General features: G+C 44.6%; 1 protein-coding gene across 1 annotated transcript in view; it reads right to left on the bottom strand.

Annotated features, from left to right (window-relative positions):
- Positions 1-4,613: 4,613 nt before the first annotated feature.
- The window catches only part of LOC135108098 (fringe glycosyltransferase-like), a 34,571-nt gene continuing 16,785 nt past the window's right edge, over positions 4,614-22,399 (bottom strand). The window contains exons 2-9 of the mRNA XM_064018752.1: positions 18,703-18,751; positions 16,906-17,008; positions 10,505-10,652; positions 10,169-10,254; positions 7,033-7,103; positions 6,825-6,919; positions 6,104-6,186; positions 4,614-5,736 (exon numbers count right to left, since the gene is read on the bottom strand). Coding sequence (XP_063874822.1) covers positions 5,682-5,736; positions 6,104-6,186; positions 6,825-6,919; positions 7,033-7,103; positions 10,169-10,254; positions 10,505-10,652; positions 16,906-17,008; positions 18,703-18,751 — 690 coding nt within the window. The 3' untranslated portion in view covers positions 4,614-5,681. The remainder of the gene's footprint in view (positions 5,737-6,103; positions 6,187-6,824; positions 6,920-7,032; positions 7,104-10,168; positions 10,255-10,504; positions 10,653-16,905; positions 17,009-18,702; positions 18,752-22,399) is intronic.

The raw sequence follows: 22,399 nt of genomic DNA, 5'->3' as shown, positions 1-22,399 counted from the left end.
CCCCGCATCACCAATCCACAACCAATCACTACCACCCTCTATCTTACCCAAACACCCAAACGCGAGGGTGAAGCTTGGCAGGGAGGCAGGGTAGCACGGTGGAATAGAGTGATTAATGGTTTATCACCCTACCAAACCCTATCCTATACTATCCTATTCCGTATCCTATCCAATCACCCTACCACGATCGTCGTAGGGTGGAAGGGTGGCAAGGTGAAGGGTGGCAGGGTGGCAGGTTGGCATGGGTGATTAATGGGGCGGAAAGGGTGCCGTGGAGGGCCACATGGCGGTGCCTGAGGGCCACTTGTACCAGAGATCATGTTTCTTGTTGCGGGAGAGAGCCAGGGAGGAGGAGAAGGAGGGAAGGAGAGAAGAGGCGAGGAAGAGGTGAGGGAAGGAAGGAAAGGGGAGGAGAAAAAGGAAAAGGGGAGAAAAAGATGTTTCGTGCTGAGGGAGAGAGAGTCAGGAAGAAGGAAAGGAGGGGGAGGAAGAAAAGGAAAGGGAGGGAGGGAGGGAAAGGAGGGAAAAGAAGAGGAAAAAAAATGCGAGGGGTGGAGTGTTTTATGAGGTCGAGACACACACACACACACACACACACACACACACACACAGTCATAACACACACGTCAGGGCAGGAGAGGCTGGGACAACTCACACTGATAAGATGCTGAGTGGGTAGGTGAAGGAGGAGGAGGAGGAGGAGGAGGAGGAGGAGGAGGAGGAGGAGGAGGAGGAGGAGGAGGAGAAGGAGGAGGAGGAGGAGGGTAAAAAACAATATTCATGGACCACTGCGTCAGACGAAAGCAAACAAGTCAATAAACAACAGTACAACTATTATCGCACACCAACCAAACAATTATACTGGGAGAGAAAAAAAGCAAGTTACGCAAGTTTTAATAAAGGCTGGCTTAGAGAGAGAGAGAGAGAGAGAGAGAGAGAGAGAGAGAGAGAGAGAGAGAGAGAGAGAGAGAGAGAGAGAGAGAGAGAGAGATTAATACCATTCATATCTAGTAAAAATATAATTATATGAATCAAAGCAATGAACGAAGCAAAAAAAAAAAAAATAGAAATAAATACATAAAAAAATCAGTCAACAAACTAAAAAAAAAAATAAAATAAAATAAATAAATAAAACACAACTGATGTAACACAAACTGCGTGACCAAATTGTTAACCTGGTAATAATTACTTGAAATAAACGACTCGCCTGCCTTATTTGGTGCAGCCAATTCCTCCTTCCCCCTCCCACCACCACCACGCCAACAATCGTTTATAATTTCCCACACAAACAAGAGTAGACGGAGATTACACAATTATTTTTCGCACAGTAGTGTCTCTCTCTCTCTCTCTCTCTCTCTCTCTCTCTCTCTCTCTCTCTCTCTCTCTCTCTCTCTCTCGTGTTGCGGGAGAGAGCCAGGAAGGAGGAGGAGGGAAGGAGGGTAGGGGAGAGGAGTTGAGGAGGAGGGGAGAGACTACAGGCTACAGAAAAGCAAATTTCTGTAAACTCAAATCAGTGCTTAATCAAATCAACTGGAGTCACTTACGTACCACCACAGATATTAATGTTCACTGGAATTTTTTCGTGGATAGATACTTAAAAGCAGTGCAAGAATGCGTACCGATGAAAAATCATCGTCCCACTAAAAACGTTAAGCCTAAGTGGTGGAACGCACAAATAACTGAATCCTTGCCCGCCAAGAGGGATGCCCATAACATATTAAAATCCTTCAGTAATAACGAAGAACACACTAGATTCGTTGAGTTACGACGTAAAGCAAAGAGGTTAATCAAACACAGCAAAAGGTCCACCGAATTACATGTTGTGAACCAGAGTAAACCGAACCCGAAGGAATTTTATAGCTTTATCAGGAAAAAGAGAGTGATTACTTCCATAATTGACGAAAATGGAGATTTTACACCAACGACGAGGAGCAAATTAATAACATTCTAAACACTTTCTTTGCTTCAGTATTTACAGCAGAAGACCTCAGCGATATCCCTACGGCGACAGCAGTCCAAATTAATAACAACAACGTCTTAAGTACCATCGATATAACAGAAAGTGACGTGTCAAAATGCTTCGATAAACCTAAAGTAAGCAAGTCACCCGGGCCTGACACGATTTCACCCCGCATCTTAAAAAAAGATCCGAACTAATCCGATTTAGTTAAACCACTGACTATATTGTTAAATAAATCCCTGCAGTTCGGTACAATGCATGATGAATGGAAGCTTGCTAACGTAACTCCGATTTTCAAAAAAGGCAGTAAATCTTTACCATGTAACTACCGGCCAGTTGGCTTAACCTCAGTCGTATGCAAAATGCTTGAAACACTGATAAGAGATAAACTCGTTAATCACTTAGAAGAAAACAACTTAAAAGTACTCAACACGGCTTCCGCAACAAACGCTCTTGTTTGACGAACCTATTAGATTTCTTCTATGATATTCTGAACCAGTATTATGAGAGTAAAACAGTAGATATAATATATTTTGATTTTCAAAAGGCCTTCGGCACAGTCTCCCACAAAGGTTTACTGAGTAAACTAAAATCACACGGTATCCAAGGCGACGTGTTGAGATAGGTAGAAAATTGGCTAAACAACCGTAAACAAAGAGTAGTAATAAATGGAAAAGCATCCAAGTGGACTAACGTAACCAGCAGGATACCACAGGGATCAGTCTTAGGATCTGTTCTCTTCCTTGTTTATATAAACGACATAGATGAGGGTGTTACCAGTATAATATCGAAGTTTCCTGATGGCACTAAAATTGCGAATTCCGTTGTCTCTGACGAACAAGTAATAGAAATGCAGAAAAATCTAGAGTTGTCAGAGTGGGGGCAAACCTGAGAAATGAGTTTTAATGCAGATAAGAGCAAAGTCCTTCACACAGGATATAGAAACGAGAAAGCAAAGTATATTTTAAATGGTATCCAACTTAAAAGCGAAATTCATTTAGGAGTAACAATATCGAGCAGCTTAAAACCTAGCCAACAATGTTCAGAAGTCGTAAAGAAAGCAAATAAAATAATTGGCTTAATCGTCAGATTTTTAAAAATATATAACTAAATGTATAACTCTTTAGTCCGTCCCCTTTTGCAATATTGTGTTCGAACACGGTGTCCCTATTATCAGAAAGACATTGATAAACTTGAACGCGTTCAGCGTAGAGTAACAAAAATTGTACCAAGCCTAAGAAACAAATCTTATGAAGAGCATCTTAAAGAATTAAATCTATTCCCATTAACACAAAGAAGCCTAAGTGTCATCAAATCATCAAAGGCATTGATAACATGGACTGCAGTAAATATTTCACGATAGACTCTTCAAATTACACTCGAGGAAATGGTTGCAAAATTGTTGGGAAATCCTTCAACTCTCACGAATTATTATTATTATTATTATTTTTTTTTTTCACCGAGTACTTAATCTATGGAATGGGCTTCCTCGAGACGTGATAAACTGCAACACCGTAGAGACTTTTAAACGCCGTCTTGATAAATATTTTGTCTGTGATCCGCGGCTAACAGCGTTTGTTTGTTAGCGATTAACTTCTTGCCTACAGGAAATGGGGGGCATCTCATTTCACCTATTTCCTTTCTTCCCTGTAAAATTTCCTTCCGGCTTTTCCTTTTCTAACCCAATAAGATATTTTTTTCCGACTTGTTTTCCTGTACGGCTTGTGCCGGAGGGAGTGGAGGGTGGGGAGAGAGCCTTCTGCTTTCCTGTCCTTTTCTTCTATTATTACCTTAGTAGTCCTAGGTCAAGTCATTTCGTGAGGACCGCAAGATATGTTGTGGCCTGTTATTTTATGTAACTCTCTCTCTCTCTCTCTCTCTCTCTCTCTCTCTCTCTCTCTCTCTCTCTCTCTCTCTCTCTCTCTCTCATAGTGTAGTGGAATCAGGGAACACAGATGACGTATGGACTAGCTTTGTGCTGACGCCGCGCCACCCCCGCCCCACACCCTCCCTTTGCCTCGCCAGATAAACCTCACCACACATACATTGTTACTGGTACAACCATAGCCTAAAACAGTCAAACACATAGCTATTACTTTGGCAAAATCTCAAGTTACATTGTTTTGTTCCATTTACCTGCCATGAAGTCCTTGGCGTGCAGTAGATGTGGCATGGTCACCTTCTCGTCGGCTGAGACACAGCACGGGAATGTAAGCACACACTCTCTTCTTCTCTCCAGACACAGCACGGAAATGTAAACATACGCTCTCTTCTTCTCTCAACGCCCGGCAGATCAGTGATGTGAGAGAGATCGCCTTTACAACGGATCCCTACTCCTATGAAGCATTATCTCCCTTTGCAACGGATCCCTACTACCTATGAATTATTCTCTCTCGCTTTTTTTTTTTTATTGCACTTTTCTCTCTTGTTTCCTGTTGTAAATTATCTAAGTAAAGCTGAAATGAATCTCTTACTTTACATTAATATAGTGAAAAGACGTTTTCTCTTACCAATAGTATTTTGCTTTCACTAAAGATAATAGAGGAACAAAAACGATACACCTTGGATCTGAAAAGGATGAAGGAATGAAGGTACTGGTCAGCCCTTGCATTAGTGAGGTGAACAAAACAAAGGTAAGACTAAAAATAAATCGCATCATTCATACATTTTATTTACAAATATACATCAGCCATATATTCTAGTCCACTAAAACTCCATTAAAATTTCAACATTCCTATAAATGTATAAATGAGATTACAGAAAGGAATATAAATTTATAAATGAGATTATAAAAAAGAGGAATAAATTTAGCGACAAAGGTGCAATGGATCGCTAAATGAGGCACTCTACGTATATCACAGTGCAGCAGGGTGTGTGTGTGTGTGTGTGTGTGTGTGTGTGTGTGTGTGTGTGTGTGTGTGTGTGTGTGTGTGTGTGTGTGTTTCAGGGGTACACAAAACCTATATGTACGCTGCTGTCCCACCTGGGTGCATGTACGTGTGACTAGCATCTCTCTCTCTCTCTCTCTCTCTCTCTCTCTCTCTCTCTCTCTCTCTCTCTCTCTCTCTCTCTCTCTCTCTCTCTCTCTCTCGCTAATGTCTTTTTTAATATAATGTGGAGAATCAACACTGACTTGAAGGAAGGCAGTGAAGGAGGTTGTGAGCAAATACTTGGAAGACGTCGACGAAGGATGGAAAAAAGGAAGGAAGGAAGGAAGGATAGAAAGAAACGAAAGAAAGAAAGAGAGAAAGTATTAGGATTTCAAATATAAAATAACACAATAAGACAAACACTGAAAAATAGAAGATGAGGAAGAAGGAAGGAAGGAAGGAAGGAAAAAAGGAAAAAAATAAAGAAGGAACGAAGAAAAGAGGGAAGTAATAAGGATCTCAGGTATATAATAACACAACAAAGAAAAACAGTGGAAAAAATAAAAGACGAGGGATGGAGGGAGAAGAAAATTAGCAGTGAAAACAAAATCTTTACATAAAATAAAAACAACCTTGCGTTAAAAGTGTGTGATTAGAACATGATTCTCTCTCTCTCTCTCTCTCTCTCTCTCTCTCTCTCTCTCTCTCTCTCTCTCTCTCTCTCTCCGCTGTATTGAGCAGCTCTCCCTCCATATCACAGAAGCACAGCGCTGGACCAGACTAGCCACGCTCGCTCGGTACTCTGGTGACGTCGTGGCAATGCTTTCCTTTCTCCTCCTCCTCCACCAAGGCTAAGCGGAGCAGTAGCTGAAGTTGGGAAAGAGCTTGCAGTGGAGGGACAGCAGCCTGGAATGAGACCAGTAATGTTAGTATTAGTGGCAGCAGTGGTGGTGGCGGTGATTGTGGTGGTAGTTTTTTGTTTGTGTACTGTACGTGCGTGTGTGTGTTTAGTTGGTTGGGTAGGTCTACTCTACGGATATGATGCCCGGGCGCATACACACACACACACACACACACACACACACACACACACACACACACACACACACACACAGATACATAGATGCAATTTATCGACCACATCTCCAATAACTGCTTTAAAACAAAAAAAAAAAAGGATAAAACAAAATTGCACTCCATAAAATCACAATTCTGGACAAAGATAAAACACACACACACACACACACACACACACACACACACACGTACGCACCTGGTGGGGTCGAGGCGCGGGTCGAGGCCGTCCAGGGGCAGCACGTTCATCTCCGTCCCGTACTGCGAGTAACTGAAGCTCACCTGCAACAAGGACAGCCGCAACTGACATCAGTCGCCTCAACACATCTGTCCCTCGCTCCCTTGCTATACTGCCACCCTCTCATTCCATATATACTTCCTTTCCTTACCCTCTCTCTCCCCTTCCTTTTTTTCTGCATTCATACATTTCTTTCTTTTTCTCTTTTCTTCCATTCGTCTTTCCTTATTTTTTCCTCTCCTTACTTCTTTTATTTATTTATCTATTTACACTCACATTCTTTCTCTCTCTCCTTCTATTTATCTTTTCTTCCTTTCTACATTCATACTTCTTATTCTTCTTTCTTCTCTGCATTCACACTTCACATTTTTCCCATCAACCATTCAGTTTCTCTTCTAAGTCTGCTGCATCCACTCTTTCCTTCCCTCCTGTTCCTCCTCTGCGTCTCTCCTCCTTCCTAGCCTGTTCAATTTCCGCACAATTTCCTAATCAATCCTCACATTCACCTGCCTCGTCCACTCCTCCTTCCCTTTTGTTCCTACGCTTGCTTTCCTCTCACCTTCCTTCTCCTCCACTCTGCCTCTCTACCTTTCCTTTCTCCCAGTCCTCCCTTCTCGTTTACCTTTCCCCTCCTTCCCTCCCTCCCTTCTTCCCTCCCTCCATGCAGGTCTCCGCTTCTCACCTGTCGGTCGAGGGAGTCTGTGTTGAGGAGTCTCATCGGCTCAAGGTGAGAATGAAACTCGTCTACCACCGTCAGTTTCTTGCGTAAAAGATGTTCTGTTGAGGAGAGAAAGTGCTTTGAGTTTGAATTCCTGACCGACAGTGAGAGAGAGAGAGAGAGAGAGAGAGAGAGAGAGAGAGAGAGAGAGAGAGAGAGAGAGCTTACTCACCAATGATATATCCCATGGTAACATCGTCAGGCAGTCTTATCTTCTCCCCCACACTGATGAACTTGCCTCCACTGCAACACAAGAAAAAAAGGTGAAAGTTAAAAGCTGAATCGGCCGCCAGTTGAGGGATGGAGGGAACGAAGCGAGCAACCTTTAGCCCGAAACTTAACCAGAGCAGTGAACCCTTGCCTCGCCCCAACTGTGATTGCTCGCCAAGGGAAAAAAAAAGTAATTGACTGCTCGAGCTATTTCCTTCCTCGCCACTAGCGCCATCATCCACCTACACCTCCCCACTCTCCCCGTTCTTTCCTCTACTTGTTTGTTTGTCTGAGCGCCATCTCAACTCTCTCATCCTTTTCTTTGCCTGTCTGCTTGTCTGTCTGTCATTATCCATCCTCCCAACTCCCATCCTTTCCTCTGCCTGTCTATCTTTAAAAATATGCATTCCTGTATAATTTATATTATAAAGATGCCCTTTCATTTAAGTAATCTTTATTGCATATTTGAGCTAGTGACAACACTATCCTAATTATGGTGATGAGGATGATGGTAGTAATAATTAGTTGTAGTCGTGTAGTAGTAGTAGTAGTAGTAGTAATTTAGTTGTTGTAGTAGTAGTAGTAGTAGTTTAGTTGCTGTAGTAGTAGTAGTAGTAGTAGTAGTAGTAGTAGTAGTAGTAGTAGTAGTAGTAGTAGTAGTAGTATAAGAAGCAGTAGTAGTCATGTAGTAGTTCCAATAGTAGAAGTAGCATCAACTGGATTAGTAGCAATTGTAAAAGTGGTAACATGGTGGTGGTGGTGAAAGAAGCATTAGTATTCGAAACAGTAGTAGAAATATTAAAATTAGTAGCATCAACTGTAGTAGTAGTTGTAATAGTAGTAGTAGTAACGTGGTGGTGGTGGTAGCGGAAGTGAAATTAGTATTAGTAACAGTAATGCCATCGTAGTAGTAGTAGTAGTATAGCAGTAGTAGTAGTAGTAGTAGTAGTAGTAGTAGTAGTAGTAGTAGTAGTAGTAGTAGTAGTAGTAGTAGTAGTAACATCAACAGTTGTAACAATGGTAACATGCTGTTGGTAGTGGCCGTGGAAGTAGTATTAGTAATAGCAGTAGCAGTAGTAGCAATAACATCAGCAGTATTAGCTGTAAGATGGTAACATGCTGGTGGTAGTGGTGGTGGTGGTAGTGGCAGTGGAAACAGTGGTACAAGAGGTGGTGGCGGTAGCGACAGCCTTCCCCCTCCCCTCTCCCCCCCACCATCACCACCACCACTACCACCACCGTTCCAGCTTCAGCCCACCACCTGCCACCCTCAGCCAGGCTACTCCCGCCCATCCAGCCACGCACACAAGGCCCTCTATTCCCTGTCACCTCTCCTGGCCGACCCTCGTGCCGCACCCATGGGAATTCAACCTCTGTGTCACTTTGGCATTAAGTCGCTTTCACCTTGGCGGTGCTTTGAGGGCGAAATGAACGTTTAATAGTAAATAATTTGACCTCTATTGGCTACTGGTGCAGAGGTGAACCCGAGGCAATGGGGAGTGGGGGGAGGGAGAGATGGGGGTTGTGAGGGGGTGAGGGAGGTTACTCATCACAAGGGAAGTGTGTGTGTGTGTGTGTGTGTGTGTGTGTGTGAGAGAGAGAGAGAGAGAGAGAGAGAGAGAGAGAGAGAGAGAGAGAGAGAGAGAGAGAGAGAGAGAGAGAGAGAGAGAGAGACAGGAAGCAGAGGAGAGAGAGAAAGCAACAAAGCGGATGATGACTATTTGCTGAGAGAGAGAGAGAGAGAGAGAGAGAGAGAGAGAGAGAGAGAGAGAGAGAGAGAGAGAGAGAGAGAGAGAGAGAGAGCGACAGAGAGAGAGAGAGAGAGAGAGAGAGAGAGAGAGAGAGAGAGAGAGAGAGAGAGAGAGAGAGAGAGAGAGAAGGAAGAGCAAAGGACAGCAGTGTGTCAAGGTGAACAAGTGTCTTCCTTCTCTTCTCTCCTCCTCTTCCTCACGTTCTCTTCCTCTCCTCCTCCTACTCCTCTTCTTCCTACTCAGAACAGAACGAGAGAGAGTGTGCGGCAAAGAAGGAAAGGGAGAGGGAGAAGGAGAGGGGGAGGTGAAAGGGAGAGGTGAGAGTGGGCACGAGGGAAGTTGTTTTTCTGGTAGTAAATACTGCTTGAAGGGAAAAGGAGAGAGGGAGGGAGAATGAGAGGGAGAGAGAGACGCCTGTTGCTCAATGCATGTCAGAGTAATGACAGGAGAGAACGATAGGGAAAGGAGGAGGAGGGGGTATGAAGGGAAGAAGGTAGAGCAACATGGAAGGGAAGAGGAAAGAAGGAAATGATGAAAGGAGTGAGGAAGGGAAAGAGTGGTGGAGGGAAAGAGCGGTGAAGGGATGGAGGGGGGAAAGGAGGAAAAGAAGGTAAGAAAGAAAGGAGGAAAATTATAAGAAGGAAACGATGAAAAGCAAGCTGGTAAGGAAGGAAGAAAAATAAATTAGGGAAGGAGGGAAGAAATAAATAAGGAAGAACAGAAGAAACGAACAAACGAACGAACGAACGAAGGAAGAAACAAACCAGTAAACAGTTTAAATGGGAGAGATAACGTGCAAACAAACAAACAAACAAGAAGAAGAAAAGGTGAAAGTTTGCACAGGATGGGAAGGAGAGAGAACTGAAGGAAGAAGGAAGAATGCGCGCACCTTGGTATGGACGGGAGGTAACGGAGGGAGAGGAGAGGAGAAGGAGGAGGGAAAGGAGGAAGGCAAGGGATGACCACGTGCCCAGCCAGGTAATCTTGACTAAATAAGTTTTTTTTTTTCCCAGGTAAGCTTTCTTTTTTATTATTTTTTTCCATCAGGTCAGACAGGTAACGATTACTGCTGGCCACGGGTGCATACTGACCACTCATTCTCTCCCTCTCTCTCTCTCTGGTGACTGGAAGAGTGGTAGAATGACTGGTGATATTGGACACTGGCTGGGAGATTATTTAAGAGTGACTGGATTATGGGAGTGACTGGAAAAGATATGGAGGCAGGGAGTAACTGGGAGAGTGATTGTGAGTTGCTGGACGGGAATAGGGATGCTGGGAATGACTGGACAGGATATGAATAGTGGACGAGCGGTTGGGAGAGTGAATGGATGATAGGAGAGGACTTACCCTGCAATGGGCATCATCTTGAGGGCGAGGGAGCGGGAGATGCAGAACCCCGCGCCGCCCGTTGCAAACCAGAAGGAGATGCGTTGCTGCAAGAGAGAGAGAAAAAAATAATGAGTTAACTGAAATGTGTGTGTGTGTGTGTGTGTGTGTGTGTGTGTGTGTGTGTGTGTGTGTGTGTGTGTGTGCGCCAGTGGAAGTGATTTAATAAAGTGCTATGGTAAATAATATATGACACGTGTTATTATTAAATCCATGAATTAACTAAAGTTCTCTCTCTCTCTCTCTCTCTCTCTCTCTCTCTCTCTCTCTCTCTCTCTCTCTCTCTCTCTCTCTCACCGAAACGTTGTCCCTGTTGATGATCTCGAGCGGGGCACGGATGGAGGGTTTGCCGAGGTACCAGTCATGCAGGGGGTCGTAGTCCGCCAGGGTCGTTACCAGCTGGCCCACATTGACGTAGTTGTCGTCGTCGAAGTGACACCACCACCTGCAAGGGGACAGTAGGTCGTGGTGAGCTGGCGTCTACGCTGCATTGTGTCTTAAAAAAAACCGTGTCACTTCGCCACGACAATTGAAAACACTCGTGATGAGAGAGCAAAGCATTTCTGAATAAGCCCCTCATAGTTGCCAGGCTGTTCAGGAGATGCCAACTGGTGCCAGAAAGCTGAACAAAACCATATTTTTCAAACCAGATTCTTGTTTACATCCAAAAGTTACATGGTATGTGCTTCGGATGGCAAACGCAATAAAAAGACACCAAAATTGAGGATTTAAGTGTGCGGGGTGGCAGGGAAGGGGGAAAGGTGACATGTAGTAGTGACATATCACTACTACATGGACATGGACATGGTGACATGGAGATGGAGTAGTGACACACACACACACACACACACACATCACAGCGTAGTGAAGCGGGTGGAGGTGCAGTGTTCACACCACACCACCAGATCACGGTATCCTTGGCGCCCCGCCCCGCTCAGCCGAGCCCTGCCCCGTCCCACCGCTGCTAAGGTAACAGTTTCCCGTCTCTCTCCGTCAATATTTAGCATAATTTTCATGGTTTTCCAGGTGATTCCAGGCATTTCCTAGACTCGAGAGGAGGAGGAGGAGGAGGTGGAGGGGAAAGGAGGAGTGTCAGGAGCAGGGAGGAGGAGGAGGAGGAGGTACGGAAGAGAGGACGATAAAAAAAAAAAAGCCCATTTCGGTTCACATCATTATTTATCCTTTTATTAATGGAGTTGGCATTGTTTTGATATCTAATTTATTATTAGAAAACTATATTGAGTTATAATATATATAATAAAATATGCTCTAATTGTGTTTGTTTCTCGAAAAAACTTTAATTATTTTTTCTTATTAGCACGCCTAGAATTGTTCTGGTATTCGTCTTAAAAAATATAAGAAACATATCCCAAGTAATAATATTCAGTAAAATCTAGTCTAGCAGTTCGTATTTTCAAATTTGAAATCAGTCCGTTGCTGGATAAAAAAAAATAAATAAAAAAAAAATAATAAAAAAAAAAAAAATAAATAAATAAATAAATATATATATATATATATATATATATATATATATATATATATATATATATATATATATATATATATATATATATATATATATATATATATATATATAATATTTTTTTTTTTTTTCCTTCTTGATATTATAAACTTTTTGTGGTGCCGTTCGTAAAATTTACATACGACTTTTTTTTTTTTATATAAATTTCGTTATTACTACTGAGTTCGGTAAACTTTTCATATTTTCGGTATTGGTTAAAGTATATGACAAGTCAGAATATGTAGTGCATTCCAATCTGGGCATCTTCTTTCTTCACGTGATTTTCAAAATGAGTTACGTTACGTAAATATACGGGCCAAAATGCACATTTTCCCTGCCTACCTCCCTGTTTGTACATCAATATTTAAGTATGTAAAAAGCCAGAATCAACCCAGAAAACAGATAAATAGCCCTAAAAATGGCTCAAATAAGGCTTAAATAAATTGAAGGATTGCAGCTTCGTTCAGAGCGCCCACCATGAAAATATGACCTCATCAAACCCAGACAGACATTCCCCCCTCCTTCCCCGTGCCTCTTCGTCAATATTTCCGTCAATTTCCTGGGTTTCCCGGGGATTTTCAGATATTTTTTAGACTGAAATGCGTAGATTGTAGCAGCAAGAGAAGGAAGAAATGAGGAATGGAGGAGGAGGAAGGAGGCAGAAATGAAGGGGGAGGAAGGGTGGAGGATGGTACTCGTAGTAAAAGGAGGAGGAGAAAATGAGGAATAGAAGAGGAAGAAGAAGAAAGGAGGAGTGGAAAGGAAGGAGGGTGTCGGAGAGTCGTAGTAGTAGTAGTAGTAGTAGTAGTAGTAGTAGTAGTAGTAGTAGTAGGAGGAGGAGGAGGAGGAGGAGGAGGAGGAGGAAATGAGGAATGGAGGAGCTTCACGAGGCCTGTAGTCCAGACGTCTTAGTCTAGACTCTATGGGGACCAAGTTGTTTGGATACCAAGTGTCTCGAGCACGGAGGCTTATTATTTACACTCAGGCCGATCTGTCTTGAGGATCATCTGACCTGAGGCCTGTATGACTCGAGTACCATCCAACCGCAGTAGCAAGTGACTAGCTCCCTAGAAAATGAATACTTAATATGCCACTAATACAGACAAACTCACATTGACGAACTAAAAGGGTGTTTTTTTTATAATTCGTGACAAATTGATAACATTTCTACATTATTAACAGGAGAAACGCGCTTGAGAACCCGGATAATCATCTCTGTGGTCTTGAAAATAGTCTTGGTGAGAGAGCAAAGCGTTTCTGAATAGGCGCCTCAGAGTTGCCAGGCTGTTTAGGAGATGCTGACTGGCTCCAAAGATGACATTGCGTATTGGAAGAAAACAAAGCTGTATATATTATTCAATGGTTACAGTAAAGCCAAAGACAGAGTGCCCCTTGATAAGCTAGTTCAGTTGCTGCTGGCTATCTGTCTACTATCCACACGTACACCAGGAACGCGCTCCGCTCCGCCACCACCAAGGCCACGACGGATGTGCGGCAAGGGGCCTCGTGGAGCCGCCTGTTATTTACTGTATATATGGACAATGCGATGAGGATTTTGGAGAGGAGTGTCGGTGCTGATGAGTTGTTAGGGGATTTACATGCATTGTTACTAATGTATGATATAGTAATCCTGGTCACGTCCAGAGAAATGTGCTTGATTATTGTCAGTATTGTGCCACGGTGTTGAATGAAAAAAAAAAAAGTTTCTAATGATTTGTGGGAAGGCGGAGGACACTGTGGCGCTCACAACACGCTCCGCTACACTATTGTATAGTAGTAACAATCTGTACCTGTGGGTGTGGTTCAACGACAACGAGTACTGTATCGAGATCACCAACCATCTAACGAGTCGCAACTAAATAAGTTTGCTATATTTCGCGTCACTAACAACAACTTGCCAACAAGCGCAGGGTATTCCACGCAGCCATGACGTCCTCTCTCCTTTGTAACACGGAGACCGGCTCACGCACCACCCCGAGAAGCTAACTGTACAATATAAGAAAGCGGTGAAATCTTTGCTAGGAGTCAGGAAATATACAGACTCGTAGCTGTGTCTGTTAGAAGTCGGAATCACTCCCGTGCAAGATGTAATTACGAGGAAGAGACGCAATTTTATAGAATCTAAACTGCATCAAATGATGAAGACGAGCCTTTGCACCTGGTATATGAAATGTGTAGAAGAGCGAATTCCCTTCACAGTCACTGCAGCGTGATTATAATGTAGAACCACTACACGAAATCATTAGGACCATTAGGGCTAAGCCTCCCTACTAAAGGTTTGAGGGGCCGTGTCCTATTGTTGTGTGTGTGTGTGTGTGTGTGTGTGTAAGGCGAAAAGACAGAACTGCTGCCTGGTGGTTGCATGGGTGATTACTTTTAGGGTCACAGTTAAACGTCACATCGACGTCACGAAAGGATGAGTGGGCGGGGAATCCATCATGACACCTAGTCTCGCTACCACTGCCTGTAAATTTTAGCTAAGTTTACCCTAAATTTACTCTTATAATTGCCTTCATTATCCACATATGACACTAAAACATATTTTTGCCAATTAGATCGGGGTCTCAAAAATTCACCGCGAAAATAGCATCCTTCTCCGACACTTTAAAGATTTTATTAGCAAAAGAACGAAAGGACACACGGCACCTCAAACCTTTTTAGTAAAGCCTATTGGAAGTAGCGGAGGTGCTGGCAGAAGTGTTTCAGAATACGGACCTAGAACACCTGCAGGACACAGAGGGTGGTGATAAGCACGCGTCCACACAGTGCCTACACCTCCGCTATACACACGCCATTCCGCCACACCCTCATGTACTCACAGCCTTAACCCTTTTGAATGCTAATTACAATACACCTGCCATTTTTTTTTGCACGGATTCCTGCATGAATTTACCGAACAAAAATAAAAGTACAGTCGCTAAGAGTTTGGACTGTTGCATCGCTTCTCTTGCTGCTAGTGGTATTTTTCTCAGATCATGCTTTGAGAAAGGAAACCTTGGAGAGCTTTCGTTTGAAAAGTTTATGAACGGACTAGTATGGACGACAGGAGTGAGAGTCAGTGTTGCTGAACTATTGCAAATGATGAGAGAGCGGTCTGCCGTGGTCACTACACCTATAGGAACATGGCGCCGTATTAAAGGTATTTTTTTATTATTCTAGAGTTGCATCACACCATTCTGTCAAGCTTGAATAGGAGCCATGACTGTGAAAATGTTAACGAAAAACTGGTGGCGTAGATTACACTTTCTAGTTTACCACAGTATACGTAGATTTCTACGTATAATGTGGTAAATTTCCTCAGATATTAACTACTAACTAAACTAACACTAATGATCAGGGTTGAGTAGTATAGTGAAATCAAGCAGTAGGCGTAGATTACACATTCTTGCTCATATTCTGTACTGTGGTAAATTTCCCATCATACTAACAATCAGGGTTGAACAGCGTAGTGAAATCAAACCAGCAAGAGTCTGAAAGATCAGTTGGTGCTTCTGGTCCCTTGTAAAAGCCCTGAGTGGCAGGGTAGGGCGTGCACATGTGGCGAGGGCGGCGAGGCAGCGGCTGTGTCATTGTTCATCTCTGCCTGAGGTGCGCCCAGAGGCAACCACCGCAGCCAGACCGTCTCCCGACTCCACCTCCGGCCTCGGCTTCGTCACGTACTCTTCGATACTGCCCACTGTCTTGCCTCCATCCTCAAAGGCGATAGATGTAATAAGACGAGTTTTCAAGAGTGCTTTTACTGTTAATAATGTAGAAATCTTGGTAATTTCTCACTACAATTATAAAACACATTAAAAACTTGTGCAGTTGATATTACCTCGTTTGTCTCTTTCCTTATACTGGCTCTACTGATATTCCAGCCACGCCTGCACTACCACCATCCTCGCCACCATCCCTCACACACACACACACACACACGCCTGCGGCCCGACACTTATTAGTCCCCTAAGTGGCACCTCGCACCTGTGTCACTTGCGGCTTGTTACTCAGGTTCGTTTAGCTCAGGGAGGGAGGGAGGGAGGGAGGGAGGGGAGGGAGGGAGAGCAGCTTTCGGTTATCAAGAGTCTAATGTAATCAAACCATCCCCCTCATACCTGCCTGGGACGCTCTCACCTGCTCTTACTTGCTTCGTTGCTTCTCCTAATCTTCCTCTTAGCATTCCATCCCTCCTTCAGTGTCCTTCCCTCGTGTCCTTCCCTCCCCGTCCCCTCTTTTCCTTCACACTAAAGGCAGTATTCAGAAATGCTTTGTCCTCTCGCCACGACTACTTTCAAAGGCCACAGATAATTACTCGGGTTCTCTAAAGTGTTATTAATGTAGAAATATTTTTAATCTCTCATTAGAACCATACAAAACACCCTTAAAAACACGTTTAACTTTAACTAGAGCCTTTTGAATATAGTGGAGGTGTGGCGCAATAGTGTTTCAGAGTAATTACGGTCCTTACCCGGTGTCTTGCCTCCATTCTCATCTGCCCCCCTCTCCACCTCTCTCCCCACGCTGCTGCATTAATCTTCCCTCCTTGGCAGGCCACACCTGCACCGCCACCATCATCACCACCACCCCCAACACAACAAACAGACGCCCTAAACTCCACAATACTCTGGCTGCCTCTTCCCGCCCTGGAGGTAACTCGAGCTCCTCACCCGCCCACCTTACTCTAGTGGAATTAGGGAAGGCAATGAAAAAAAAAAAAAATACGGTAAATGTCCTTGAATCTTCCTTGCACTCCTTTCTTCTGGAGGGAGTGAATGAGGGCAAGGAGTGCATACGATATCAAGTCTCAAAGTTTGACCATGAAAGTTTGTTTATAAAGAAATAACTGGGAGAACTACATAAGTGAGACCGTGAACCTTCATTACATTTCTTTCTTCTGGGGCGAGTGAAGGAAGATAATAAGCACCTAGGTTAACAAGTCCCCAAATTCGACCCCTACAATGTCAATGAAAGAACGACTACAAAGATAATATTTTACGTTCTTACATCTTGTCTGACCGGGGATAGTAAATGAAAACAACGAACTTGCATCATATCAAGACCCCAATGAAAGAACGACAAGAGTTGACACCATATTCTCTTGTCTGACCGGGGAGAACGAATGAGTCCAGCTAGCACCTACGATGTCAAGACCCCAGTGAAAGAACGGCAGCAGAAATGACACCTTACTCTCTCTTACCTCTTGTCAGACTGTAGAAAAGCGTCAAACTCCGCGGCCATCTTGCAGCAGAGCGCACGTCTGTTGTGGGACGCCGAACAGTTTGTGTTGATGAGGTGCCCGCCTGGGGGAGGGAGAGGCAGAGGGGAGGGTGGCTGTTAACTAATTGGCGTTGTTACTGGCATGAGGCGACGAGGGAGGGACCAGTGATGGGGAGATGGGAGGGGAAAGGTGGGGAAGGGGAAGAAGTAGGCATTGGAGGGAAGAAATGAAGAGCACAGTGAAGAGTAAGGGAAGGGGAAAGGGGAGGGAAGAAGTAGGCAGGGTAGGGAAGGGAGAAGTAATGGGTAGAAGAGAAGGGAGAGGCATGAAATGTGAGAGATGGGAGGAAAGGATAGCAAGAAAAGAAGGAATAAAGAGGGACGGAATAGGGAGGGGGAGAAGGAAAGAAGTAAGAATGACAGGGAAGGAAGAGATGAAATAATTAAAAGAAAAAAAAAGAGGAGGAGAGGAATGCGAGAGAAGGGAAAACTAATGACTGAGATGAGAGAAAATAAGGAGAGATAAACAAAAAAAAAAAGAAGGAATGAAGAATAAAAAGGAGATAAGAATTGCAGGAGAGAAGGAGGAAGAGGAGGAGAAGAGAAATGAGAACATGAAGGAGAAGAATGGAGAAGGGGAAGGAGAATTATGAGTGCAAAGAATAATAAAGCAAGATGAGAGGAGGAGGAGGAGGAGGAGGAGGAGGAGGAGGAGGAGGAGGAGGAGGAGGAGGAGTGTGGGTGTGTTAAGCAAAAAGGGAGAGAGGTATGTGTAAGAGGTGACAGGGAGGAGGGAGGGAAGGAGGGAAGGACGGGCAGCTGGGATGAAGAAAGGAAAGGAGAATGGCTGTAAGGAGTAAACAAGAGGAAGAGGAGGAGGAGGAGGAGGAGGAGGAGAACCAAAGGAAGTGAGGAGGGGAAGAGTGGATAGCGAGGTGGGAAGGCAGGGTCAGGTGGGACAGAGAAAGAAGGGAGGAGGAGGAGGAGGAGGAGGAGGAGGGGGGGAGTTGGGTGATGATGACAGCTAACAGATGCGGTGGTGACAGGAAGTGGTGAGAGAGAGAGAGAGAGAGAGAGAGAGAGAGAGAGAGAGAGAGAGAGAGAGAGAGAGAGAGAGAGAGAGTTGTGCAGTGAGAGAGGCTGATCACAGACGGCGGAGGCAAGTGATAACGGCAGGAGTAATGTTTGATCAAGATTGTGAAAATAAATCGTGTGTGTGTGTGTGTGTGTGTGTGTGTGTGTGTGTGTGTCCGTAAGAGAGTAATTAATATATATATATATATATATATATATATATATATATATATATATATATATATATATATATATATATATATATATATATATATATATATTTTTTTTTAACAAACCGTTTTAACAAAGGTCATTGTAACAGGGAACGCGATGTGCGCGCGCGCGCGCGCGCGCGTGTGTGTGTGTGTGTGTGTGTGTGTGTGTGTGTGTGTGTGTGTGTGTGTGTGTGTGTGTGTGTGTGTGTGTGTGTGTGTGTGTGTGTGTTCGATAAAAATCCAAAGAAATATTGTGCCGCTGATATCATGTTTGTTATTTCAGCGTCTTGTGCTCTGTAAGCTATTGACACCAGCTGCTCTCTCTCTCTCTCTCTCTCTCTCTCTCTCTCTCTCTCTCTCTCTCTCTCTCTCTCTCTCTCTCTATGTGTGTGTGTTTCAGTTTGTGTGTGTGTGTGTGTGTGTGTGTGTGTGTGTGTGTGTGTGTGTGTGTGTGTGTGTGTGTGTGTGTGTGTGTGTGTGTGTCTCACCTGTCTTCCGCTGGTACTCCTCATCCTCAACATCCGTGAAGAACCAAGTCTGGGGAGAGAGAGAGATACTTGTTAGCAGATTCCTGGCAGATCCCATAACACTCCCTCCCTCTCATGTCCTTCCCCGCCCCATACTCATCACCACTCGCCCCCATTCACCTCCCTCCTACCACATTATCTCCGGCCGATCACCACTCTCAGTGTCCTCCTCCTCTTCTTCCTTCTCCTCTGGCCACAGTTTACATCCTCGAAGCGCTCCTCTCGGCTACCTGAAGATGTTTTTCGCTGATATTTTTTCCCTCCCTCACCCTCTGGAAACATTTGCCCATGTTATGACCTCAAGACTCCGCTGACTCGCCGCTCCGCCTGTCAACAACACGCTTCACGTATCTGAGTTTTATCTTTATTTTCAGCACTGGGTAAACATGATGACTTGTGTGCCTTGTGATGCGTTGCTGTTGACTCATCGTGTGGCTGTAAAGTGATGCGAGGTTGTTGTCGTAAGGAATCAACTAACATGTGGATAGATTTAACTGTATACCTTCTTTGTCTTGTGCTGTAGTTTGTTGTTCTCGGATGTTAAACAGGCAGGGTAATCGTGTAGCTGTGAAGTGAAGCGAGGTGGATAGATTCAGGTCGGCACTTTCTTTGTCTTATATTGTAGTTTGTTGTTCTCGAATGTTGCAGCCAGAATAGTAGAGTCAGAAAGTCTGAAAGGGACCTAGAGATATGCTGGTTTTAAATCCATTATGTCGTGTTTCTGTGTTCTTTCTATCATTAAATATTTTCTTCCTTCTTACTCGTGTTGTCGTATATTCTTCCTTATACCGTGTCTCGTCTCCTCTTGGTGTTCCTTGCACGTACTAAGACAGTTATAAATACATCCCACATACGAGTAGCCGTCTCATACAAAGCCAGAAAGCATAACATACATACTCTCATACGTGTGGGGTGCCTTATACGACCTTGTACTGTCTTCCCTGTGTACTGTACTAATATCCTCACAAGAAGCAAAGAAACATTACATGTGTACTCTCAGACGTGTGGGGCACCTTACATACACTCCCTTACACAATAATATTTCCCCCTCTGTACTGCTTATTATCTGTGCATCTGTCAGTCTGGCGGTCAGTCTTCACCTGCTGCTGGGGTTCGTTTCGCGTGGCGTGTGTTTGTTTTGGTGCTGTGGCTGCCGTCGCCCGCCTCTCACCCGCTGCCCTCACCCTTGACCCGCTCCCAGCCAGCATTACTTGCCACGCACGTCACTCTTGCGCTGGTTGGCGGGAGTTCTTAATCAGCGAGTCACCGCCGCGGCCAAGTAACTGCGCCTTGATGCCTGGGAGTGGCCGGCCCAGCGAGATGATCAGTAGTGCTGTGTTCTGAAACACTTTGCTCTCTCATCTCGACTGTTTTCCAAGGCCACAGGAAGAATGATCGTGTCTTCAAGAATGTTTCACCTGTTAACAATGTAAAAATGTTCTTAATATGTCACTAGAATCCTGAGAACACCTTTAGAACAGGTCACTTAAAATGAAACATTCTGAAAGTACGTAGCTGGAGAGCAGCGCGGATAGGTTTCAGTGTATGGCCCTTAGTGGCAATGCGACGCTCTGGTTTATGGCGGAGAGGAGTCATTAGTTTCCAGTGATTGTTATTGTTTCATTGTACATGACTGGGTAGGAAAATACGTTGTTATTGCGTGGAGAGAGAGAGAGAGAGAGAGAGAGAGAGAGAGAGAGAGAGAGAGAGAGAGAGAGAGAGAGAGAGAGTCTGGTAAGTGTACTGTTTCATCTTGAGTCTGAAGCGCCAACCAGAAGCTACAAGACTGGCTGGTGGTGGTGGTGGTGGTGGTGACCTGTTTATCATAGAAATGTGGTAACACGGCGAGATACCACCACCATCACCACCACTGAGGAAACAACCATCACCACCACCACCACCACACCTCTGACCTTTCCTCCCTCCGAGTCATGACTATTACTGAACAAACAAACCTTCCCAGCTACAACGACCACCACCACCACCACCACTACACACACACACACTCACACACACATCCTAACCCCACCACAACGTCACCCAACACCCAATCCCCACCACCATATACACCACCACAATTACCAGCAAACACCTGTAATTAAGCACCACCACCACACACGCACCACCAACACCCCTGACGCATACTACCTGGCGGAGAGGCAATCACCACCAATTTTCCGAATCCAACCTGACCCAAGAATGACCACGAAAGAGGCGACCCTTGATTTACGAGGCCGTCCTTACAATCACACCGCGCTGCCTTGCAATTATCTTCCAACAAGGACTTCATGCCCCGGGGATAGTGAGACTGGGACCACATGGAGGGGCGGCCGGGGCAGAGAGAAGGCGGGAGAGGGATAGACTGGAGGCGAGGAACTAGGAGGAACTGGGAGGTGAGGGATCTGTGGTGTGTCGAAAGGAGAGAGGGGAGGTGGTGAGTGGGTGAGTGAGTTAACTGAGGGGGAGGGAAGGAAAGGAGGCGTTCTGTAGGGAAGATGTGGAAAGGAGGGAGAGTGAAGAAGTGAAGTGGTGAGTGGATTAGGTGAGAGGAAGGGAAGGGCAGAGGAGAGCTGTAGAAGGGAGAGTGAAGGAGTCGGGAGGTAGAGACGTTAGCTGATAGGGGGGGAAAGGGAGAGAAGAGCTGTGGGAGAATGAAGCAGCGAGGTGGTGGTGAGTGGGTTAGATGAGAGGGAGGGAAGGAGACGAGATGTTCTGTCGGAAAGAGAGCTGTGAGAGAGTGAAGGAGTGTGTGTGTGTGTGTGTGTGTGTGTGTGTGTGTGTGTGTGTGTGTGTGTGTGTGTGTGTGTGTTAGCTGCGAGAGAAAGGGAAGGAGAGACGTTCTGTAGGGAAGGGAAATGTGTAAAGGAGAGAGAGAGAGAGAGTAAATGAGTAGGGAAGTCATGAGTGGGTTAGATGGAATGAAAGGAAAAGTGATGATGTACTGTAGTGTTCCTGGCTTAACCAAGATAAAAGGGAAGAACAGGAGGGAATATGGGAGACATGATGGGGGTTTGAAAGTAAAGCGGAGTTTGGCCTGGCGTGTTAAGGCGCTGGTCTGGTGGGAAAATGTCAGCGAGACAAGATGACGCTGGCGAACATGTGTGAGGATAATGGGAAGCAGCGAAGGGGGAAAAAGTCATCTCACAGGCCATAACAGAGTGAGAGTAAGATAACTGTAACGTATAGAAAACATGACTTTTAAATCGGATATTAAGTGGAATTGCCAAGAAAACAATACTAAACCAGCTTCTCAATGGGAAATAAAAGAAACATGATTTTAGAGAATAGTGAGAAACAAAGGGAACGAAGGGAAAACTGTAAAAAACTATGGTGTAAGAAAATGATACGAAGCGTTATGGTCTGAGAGGATAATGAGAGGCACAGCAGATGGTGGGGCAAAAAAAAGCTCATCTGTGTGTGGAAGTCGAGGAGTGACATGAGGCTCTTGGACGCTGATGAGGACTTGAACACTTGACTCGAGGCTGAACTCTTTTAACTTCTGCAGGGACGAGGAGCGACACTCCTGCACCTCACCTCCACTATATTCAGAAGGCTCTTGTTGAAATTGCACGTGTTTTTAAGGGTGTTTTTCTTATGGTGCTTGTGACATATTAAAAGGATTTCTGCATTTCTGTCAAGAGAAACACTTTCGAGAAAC

The sequence above is a fragment of the Scylla paramamosain genome, chromosome 16 (assembly GCF_035594125.1).
Source record: "Scylla paramamosain isolate STU-SP2022 chromosome 16, ASM3559412v1, whole genome shotgun sequence".
In the NCBI taxonomy this organism is placed as follows: Eukaryota; Metazoa; Arthropoda; class Malacostraca; order Decapoda; family Portunidae; genus Scylla; species Scylla paramamosain.
The sequence above is the reverse complement of the archived record's forward strand: the minus strand, read 5'-3'. Positions and strand labels throughout refer to the sequence as shown.